Genomic DNA, 9,408 nt, shown 5'->3' with positions numbered 1-9,408 from the left:
TCTTCTACTATAAACTCCTGTTGGCAAAATGCATCAAAATAACTCCTTGTTGCACTGATTCTGTACAAACACTACATCCTCATGTCGCTGAAATAACAACATACTATTGCGTTAAGCACTTACGCCCAAAAATAAGCACTGGTTTTAGGACCATTCATTTCTCTATTTTTCACACGATGTTGAGTGTTAACGAAGCAATGCTCTGATACTACCCAGTGCCGTAGAGGCTTGCGAGAAGTGTACCAAATCTGTACCTTGGGGAGGTGCTAGCTAAAGTCACTTGCCGCACCCCAGGTATCTGCATGTTCCCCAACTCTGAATAAGGGTAAAAAGCAGGGAGGGTGAATAACTATATCTATAATAAATATATAAATCTACTCTTCTCTCACTCCCCCCCCCCCCACACGACACAGCCACTATCCCATCCCACAAATTCACACTGCTTCCAATAAATATATATTATCCTAAACAAATAAGTTTACTCTATTTATTGTACATGTTATAGTTAAAGGGACACTATAGTCACTTGAACAACTTTAGCTTAATGAAGCAGTTTTGGTGTATAGAACATGCCCCTGCAGCGTCACTGCCCAATCCTCTGCCATTTAGGAGTTAAATCCCTTTGTTTATGAACCCTAGTCACACCTCCCTGTATGTGACTTGCACAGCCTTCCATAAACACTTCCTGTAAAGAGAGCCCTATTTAGGCTCTTTATTGCAAGTTTAATTAAGATTTCCATATCCCTTGCTATGTTAATAGCTTGCTAGACCTCGCAAGAGCCTCCTGTATGTGATTAAAGTTCAATTTAGAGATTGAGATGCAATTATTTAAGGTAAATTACATCTGTTTGAAAGTGAAATCATTTTTTTTTCTCATGCAGGCTCTGTCAATCATAGCCAGGGGTGGTGTGGCTAGGGCTGCATAAGCAGAAACAAAGTGATTTAACTCCTAAATGACAGTGAATTGAGCAGTGAAATTGCAGGGGAATGATCTATACACTAAAACGGCTTTATTTAGCTAAAGTAACTTAGGTGACTGTGTTCCTTTAATATACAGGTGTCATTCTGAAAGTGTTTAGATTTATGAATTACCATTTCCTTATTGAAATGGACAATTTACCTGGAGTTACAAGTGCTTATTTTTCCTCATAATGCATAGTTCAAATTCTCATTTTATTTATGAACACTTGTATCTAGTTTGTATTATGTGTGCTTGTTTTTATGACGAGAGGTCAAAGTTTCTCTTTGCTGCAAACTGTAATTAACACAGGTCAAAAACTGTTCTGAGTTTACAATTTTTTTGCCTTGTATTAAGTTTTATATATTAAAACAAAAACACAGTCAAATCACATGGTGATTCATTGTTGATCAAGATCCTTTTATTCCCATGAAACCAAAGCCTGGAAGTTTTCCATTTGAGCTACAAGAGAAGAGAAACATTTCAGAATTCTACATGTCATTTGAACACTTTAGAGAGAAACACAAATCCTAACCTTAATATTGTTAAAACATTGAAAATCTGAAACTTTCCAATTGCTAGGAATCTTTTGTTACTCAAAATATATTTTTTATTATAAAAAAAAAAAAAAAAATCACCACCTGGCAGCAATGACAATCCGAAAATGGTTGTAGTTTAAAAGTATTGGCTATTCAGGTTTGTATGACCTGTTCTCCATTAAAGCGGCACTGTCATGCGGAACTTACCTTTCCTCAATCTCTTCCTCTTCTCCCCCTCTCTCAGGATCTGTTCTTCTGCTCTAGTTTATTGTCTGCTATAGTTTTCTTTAAAATCATAAGACAAAGTAGGGACGCTTTGCTTTATGGAGGATTCCTCCGCTTGACCAGCGGAGGAGCAAAGTGTGCTTCATTTCCGCTGGTCAGAGCAATTTTCCCATAATTTTTACCTTTCCTCCCTGTTCCCACGATGCTTCCTGTCATTTTAGCCGAAACTGCCGAATTGGGTTCTAACTGAATGAGAACAGTATGTTTGTTTGTTTTAGAACGCAATTCAGCACTTTGTTCGGATCACAATTTCATTCGAATGAATGAAACTCCGATCCTATTCGTGCTGTGGCTGCATCTTGCAGCCGCTTAGTAGATAACTCCCTAATTCCCACGGTATTAGGGAGCTATCTAGTAAAGAAGGCTGAAAGACCTAAATTTGTCTTTCAGCCAAATTTACTAATACTAAGTAAAGATTACTTAGTATTAGTAAATAATATGCCCCTACTCGCTATACCGCGAGTAGGGGCATGTCTAGTTAACAGTTAGCAGCCGGTGGCCATAATGATAATATGGGGGGGGGGGGGGGGGGGGGGAGAACGACGACACCTACTGTCCTTTCCCCCCACCCCTGTGCGGGCCATAAATCAAATCCATCAAAGGTGACTAGGGGTCCCCGAACCCCTAGTCACCCACCCCCCCCACCCAAATATAAAAGCCCTTACCTACCCCTCTCACCCTAAAAAATAGTGAGGGGGGAATAAAATTACTACCCTGTAAATAAAATTAAACTTACCATTCGACGTCTTCTTTTTTCTGAAATCTTCATTTTTCAGCCCCAAAAAAGGCCAAATAAAAATCCATTATACCCGTTGAACTTAAAATAAAATAAAAAAACCTGAGTCCCCCCCCCCTCATTATCATTATGGCCCCCACCCGCCGCCCAGGGTTGGGGGCCGGGGGGGAGGACAGTAGGTCCCCCCTCCTCATTATCATTATGGCACCCACCCGCCGGCCGGGGGGGGGGGGGGAGGACAATAGGTCCCCATTCCCCCATTGTAATTTATGGCCCCCACCCGCCGCGCAGTAGGCATTTTATTTTACAGGGAGCAGCCACTGGCTGCTCACTGTTTAGTGGACATGCCCTTACTCGCAATATAGATTTTATTGAACCCCATAGAGTGAGGGAGGACATGGGGGGGCTTATGAAGTGGTGGGGAGCACTGCTCCCTGCCGCTTCTATCTTTACATATTACAAGGAGGGAGCTGCGTGCCGGTAGCTCCCTCCTTGTAATAAACTGAACGAACACTGATACTCAGTGTTAGTTTGTTCGTCTGATTTTTCTATTCATTCATTCGTCTGTCTGATGAATGAATGAATAGATGAAATTCCCGTTCGCATGTCCAGGTGTTTCACTGGGCATGTGCGGGAATCTCAGTGCTATTTAGTGTGGGCAGATGACGTGTCCCACAGGGACTTCACCTACCCACACAAAGATGGCGGCGCCCTGAATATAGATCAGGGCAGAAAATACAGATTAATAATTAGGTAATCTGGGGGGCTAAGGGGCATTTGGGGGTGACTAAGGGGTCAATTGGATGTAGTGGAGGCAGGTTAAAAAAAACAAAAAAACGGGATTCGGCGTGACAGTGCCGCTTTAATACTGTGTTGATGGAAACAAAGGATACTGCACTCTCACAGTGAAAACTAGGTGCATCAAAACCCAATTTAGCAGATAAAAAAAGAAAGTAGGTCTAGGCCAGGCATAAGCAACCTTAGGCACTCCAGATGTTTTGGACCACACCTCCCACGATGCTTTGCCAGCATTATGGGTGTAATAGCATTATGGGGAATGTAGTCCACAACATCTTGAGTGCCGAGGGTTGCCTACCCCTGGTCTAGGCACTCAAGTTTTCGTCAAAGAGGCAGATTTATTGAGAACTGAATTTGCAACGTTTCAGCCTTCACAATGGCCTCTGTGAAGGCCTTAACGTTGCGAATTCAGTATTCAATAAATCTGCCTCTTTGAAGAAACCTTGAGTGCCTGGACCTACTTTCTACTATTATCTGTTCTCCAATAAGATCTCTCAGGTTTCACTAAAGGTTATACTAAAACAGTCAACACAAGAATGGGACAAGCGTGATGGGAGCTCAAGTTTAACATCAGCTACAAGGCACAGTCCTGACTAAAGAACACAACATTAATGTTAACTAATGTATAGAGCTGTAAATATATGAAAATGGTATAAATTAAAGTTTTAAAAATTACTGTTGAGTTTTAGCCTTTAGTTTGAAGCCTGCCAGAGGAGATGGGGACCTGCAGTATTTGTGTCCACCTGCCACACAAGTATTTGTATTACGAGCAAGGCCCTCAACCCCTCTGTTTCCAACTCATCTAATTACAATTACGTGTTTGATTTTCCATTCATTGAACAGCGCTGCAGAATTTGTTGGCGCTATATAAAAATAATTACCAGGATGAGAATATACTTCGCCCATGCCAACTGATGGGAGGGGTGTTTGAAGGAACATTACAACCCCCATGAATACTTGCTTGTTGTATGTTTTCATACCTGTTTGCACCGGGGAAAAGGACAAGGCACAGGCTGTTTCCTTTAAGGCATTTATAAAGCCGGCTTATTTTCCTGTCCACATTTTGTATAAGAACTGCCAGATCTTGTTCCTGGAAAAGGAAAAAAATCAATCCATTTAATTACATGTAATATGCCCTCTCTGAGTATTATTTCGTAATGCACACACGGTTTATTTACATATGTAAATATCTAGTTTCAAGGGAGTAGTCATCTTTAAGTCCCCTCTCGTGGAAAACATCCTTCTGTTGCAAGATCATGCACATTCTGAACTCATTTTATTCCTCACAGACTTCAGTAGGATAGATTACATCTCTGACCAGATGACTCTAAGATGGCCGCCTATCATGGACCAACAGTCTGCCATAATATGCACTGAAAAGAGGATTTACACATATGTATCCATAAGAAAAGAGGCATTATCACACAATCTGTTAGTAACAATAAAGGAAAAACGTTCCCTTTGAAGAACTCCAGGCACCATGCTGAATAGGGCACAGGGGATGTAACAATAAATCACCAGGTAGAAAGTAGGGTTTTAGGGACAGCTCCTTAGCACCACAACTACAATAAGCTGTATTCAGTGGCGGAACTACCGCGGTCGAAGCTGCGACCGGGCCCGCCACTCCAGGGGGGTCGGCCGCCCTGCAGACCCCTGCGAACGTGGTGGCTGCCGCCATGTGTTGTGGCCCCGGCCTATGCGGTAGAACCACCGTGGCAGCACATTAAGGGGCACATGGGCCACCCCATGGAAATTAATTTCCAGGGGGCCCAGTCAGCACTGTGGGGCTTTCACAGCGCGACCGGGCCCCCTGAGATGACATCACAGCTGGGAGTACGTGACTGCCCCGGTCACTCCTCCCAGCTTGCACTGTGAGCTGCGCGGGAGAAAGAGGAGAGAGTCAGACTGGAAACTCTGACTCTAATCAGGCTGAGCCACAGGACCCCAGGGAAGTCACCCTCCTGCACCTAAAAGGTAGGAAACAGGAGGGTGACTACAACATTTTGTATATGTGTGTCTGTGTTTGTGTGTCTGTATGAATGTTTCTTTGTATGTATGTGTCTCTGTTTGTCTGCATGTGTGTGGAGGCAGACGTATGGGGGGGTCCCAGGGCAGTTTTCACACCAGGGCCCCATGGTTTCTAGTTACGCCTCTGGCTGTATTGGTTATGCCTCAAGAGTATCTTTAGAGCTACTTCCAGAGAAGTAAAAGTACACTGATCATTCACTCCAGTAAACTCTATTGTAGCGTTTACTGAAGTGAATAATGCAGGGGCGGAAAGTAAAAAAAAATAGAGTACGCACTGCACCTTTGCGTTGTGGCAACTTTGATGTCCCATGATACTAATGGAAGAATGCCGTAGGAGTCCACAACTTGGTGTCACATTAACAAACATAAAATGTGCTCTATATATTGTGATCGTAAAATGTTAATTCATTTTTTATTTATACATTTGCTAGAAATCTGCATTTTTTTCTTTTTGAGTTTTGCTATGATGCGGTTATTACCTTGGGTGGGATATCTTCATTATGCGGTGTCTCTACAGGTGCAGAATTCACACACTCCTGTATCCACCTGTGCAAGTGGCTGGCAGTGAGGGCTTTCCGACACCGTAACCCACCCTGTGCCCTGATATAGTCTGCAGCCAGTACGGCACTCTGCGAGCTCTGAAATTCTAAAAAGAAATTTGTAGATTGTTTTCAGATGATCGTAATTAGCGTTTTACACTCCATTACAGAGTAATATGAGTATATGAATGGTATGCAAATAACACATTCATTGCATATTTACACCAAACTAATATCTATTTTATCTTTCAATTAATGGCTAGAGCATTAAAAGCACATAGGATTTTTTTTTTTTTTTTATTGGGTTAGCAATTTCAGATTCTGCATTCGCACTTCCATTTTATTTCCCAGCATGCACCAGATGTCTTCCTAAAGGAATACCGTAGTGTCAGTAATACATGTTTATGTATATATATTGTTAAAACCACCATTTAGGTGGCTTGCCCACCCTTAAAAAGGGTAAAAACTTACCTTATTTTAGTGTGCCAGTGCTTTCCCTGCCCCTGACCCCCCTCTTTGGCTGACATTATCAGAATTGCTTATCCATGAGGAAATATCAAGGAGGTGGGGCAGGGCCAAATGCCGGCCTGGCCAATCAGCATCTCCTCATAGATGCATTGAATCAATGTATCTCTGTGGTGAAAGTTCATGGAGATGATGAACGTCAGTGCTGCACAGCGTGCGATACTGACCCAGGAAGCACCTCTAGTAGCCATCTGAGTAGTGGCCACTGGAGGTGTCCCTACGTTGTAATGTAAACACTATATTTTTTCTGAAAAGGTAGTGTTTACAACAAAAAGCCTGCAGGTACTGACTATACTCAGCAGAACAACTACATTAAGCTGTAGTTGTTCTGGTAACTAAAAACTGTATTCCTAACACTAGATTATCCCTATGACTCCACGATCCCCTGGTTCCCCACCCTAGCCATAAAAGGGTTATAACCCTTTTATCCCCCACTTACCTGATTCCAGCTCCGATGTCCTTCTGTGTTTTTGGTTGGGTTCCTCTGACGTCAGCTGATGGGGAAACCTAATGCGCATGTGCAGTGAGCACACGCATTAGGCATTTCTCAAAGAAACAGCATTGAATTAATGCTTTCCTATGTAGATTTCGAAATTTCTGGAAGTCCTTAAGCAAAGCATGAGGACATCCAGCGTCATTTCACAGAGTTAAAGTCTGTGAAACTGCAGGAAGCACCCAAATGTTAGTTGAGAGCTATAAATCAGGTTTTGATTTTTCAAATCGCAAATGGCTCTATTAAATTTGATTAAAATCCAAAAGTAACTAACTGTAAAAAAGCTACATCTTGTGTAACCTGCTGGTTCAGCTGGCAGCTAGTATTCTACCACCTCCATAAAGAGTTAAAGAACACAAATTATTAAAGAGACAACATCTTTATTCAGCAGATCCACTGATTAACCCACAGAAGCTAATCTAAGTCTAGCTTTGGAATTTTAAACACGACTTACTTAAAAAGCAGTGTCTTGCAGGTTTTTTACCGGCTTCATTTGAGGGTAGCAAAATAGCTTTGATGTCTCGAAGATGACTGAATTGTTGCTGGAGAAATTCCTCTGTCAAGGGTTTCCTAAACCCAGACACATAAATAACATCTTTGTTCTCCTGGTCTTCTTCCAACTCACTTATCAAGTACTCACAATCAAGTGTCTTACAGTTGAGCAGGCTCTGAACCTATTCAATAGAAAGCAATAATTGTTAACTGTAAATGTAATTTCGACAAAATCCATGCACAGATGTGTCACATTGCAATTTAAAGGGAAATGCACATTCACAGCATCTGAATGGGGATCTATATAATCCACAGGGACTATCTAATAAAGGAACTCACACTTGGCAAGAATTTTCCCATGGAAAATTCTTAAGTAATTTTAGTGGGTAAAAATCTACTGGATTAATCTTATGCTTTCGGCCAAAGGAAAACAGAAGTGGCAGAGCTGATGGGCACAGGGGGATCAACTCTGGAATAAAAGACACCATTGGCTAGTTTTAATTGCATATTTGGTGTATAGGTGTATCAGTTAAGGGTACAACTCCTTAACACCCACATCTGTGGTTTGTTTTGCCCATTACTAGAATAATACATTTTGTATACTGGCTTTTTAAACTAGAGATGTTTCAGCCACGCGCCATAAAAATACATGGAATGTTAAAGAGTCAATCAACGCATAATCGCATAGCTTGCGGTGCAACCAGTACACTGTGGTCACTCTCATTCTGAGAATGTAAAAATAACACTGCTACTCTAAGACAGCCGGGTTGCTGGTGGAAATTATCTCCTACTTGTACATGCAGCATGCACATCACATGCACAGCTTAAACTGAGCTCTCTCTTTTTTTAATCAGGAAAGACAGCAGAGTGTGGACCATGGCTCTGGCAATCAGTGCAGATAGCCTGGTTCATTAACCCCTTAAGGACACATGACATGTGTGACATGTCATGATTCCCTTTTATTACAGAAGTTTGGTCCTTAAGGGGTTAAACAGTATGGCTGCTGTCAGGTTATACAGCAGTTCAACTCATTCCAAGTGATGAGTGAAACAGTTTTTGGGGCATATATCACATTTCCTGTAAACTCCATGTAAGGAAACCTGATATATCCAATACCCATTCGGTAGTTTCCTTCCGAACGGCCAGAGTGTCAGTGACTATAACTCTCCGTTCGGCAAATAAAATAAGCGATCTCCATACGAATAACAGCTTCCCAAGTAGATTCCCTTAGTAAAGTAGACAGATACTCAAACATCAGCCGAAGTCTAGATGAAGGGTATAACAGAACTGAGCTTTAATGATGCCACACTGGCTTTTATGCAAGTCCCCGTGCAAGGGAACCACCCACAAGACATAAATCATATAACCAATCATTAACAGAGAAATAGTTAAACACTCCCAGTACAAACATATAATTCCCTCCCCTAGACCTGGAGATAATTAGGGCTGATAAAATAATAACTTCATTATCTCCAGCCAGAAAAAGTACAATTTTACCCATCTTTCAGAACACCCCTTAAAACATAAGGTATCCCCTGATAGCCCTGATCTGGGTGACCAACATATCCAAAAATCACCCAGATCAGTTCAGGGGTTTTCGAATTCTATGGAAGTCTTAGGTGACCGGCTAACCGCGAGGCTCCTGCCCAAAACAGTTCCACAAGTTTGGGTGGTTTTGCCGGTCTATTTCGTGAAGTTTTAAAAACCGAATAAATTCGCGAACGGTTCCACCTGGCTCCTAGTAGCGATTGTTCCCTTCATACGAATGAACAAAAGTACAGAACAGCGATCTCCTAGCTGTTCATGATACGAAGATCCAGCGTTCGGGAAGTCGAGTGTCCGATTTTAGTTCCAGACACTTGACGACCAAGTCCAGCTGCCTTTGTTCACACATGGGGGGAGGGCTTGATTGAAGGTATGCTTTGAAGTTGAAGAGCCAGGGTGGTGGTCTCTGTTCGGTAGTTACAAATACCGAATGAAAGAAAAGGGAATAAACGAACAAACTGAGTGATTTC

General features: G+C 42.0%; 1 protein-coding gene across 1 annotated transcript in view; it reads right to left on the bottom strand.

The window, feature by feature from the left end:
- Window positions 1-1,361: 1,361 nt before the first annotated feature.
- Window positions 1,362-9,408, bottom strand: part of REXO5 (RNA exonuclease 5) — a 42,682-nt gene continuing 34,635 nt past the window's right edge. The window contains exons 17-20 of the mRNA XM_063429490.1: window positions 7,356-7,575; window positions 5,824-5,990; window positions 4,297-4,406; window positions 1,362-1,420 (exon numbers count right to left, since the gene is read on the bottom strand). Coding sequence (XP_063285560.1) covers window positions 1,369-1,420; window positions 4,297-4,406; window positions 5,824-5,990; window positions 7,356-7,575 — 549 coding nt within the window. The 3' untranslated portion in view covers window positions 1,362-1,368. The remainder of the gene's footprint in view (window positions 1,421-4,296; window positions 4,407-5,823; window positions 5,991-7,355; window positions 7,576-9,408) is intronic.

This window comes from Pelobates fuscus, chromosome 8 (assembly GCF_036172605.1).
Source record: "Pelobates fuscus isolate aPelFus1 chromosome 8, aPelFus1.pri, whole genome shotgun sequence".
In the NCBI taxonomy this organism is placed as follows: domain Eukaryota; kingdom Metazoa; phylum Chordata; class Amphibia; order Anura; family Pelobatidae; genus Pelobates; species Pelobates fuscus.
The sequence above is the reverse complement of the archived record's forward strand: the minus strand, read 5'-3'. Positions and strand labels throughout refer to the sequence as shown.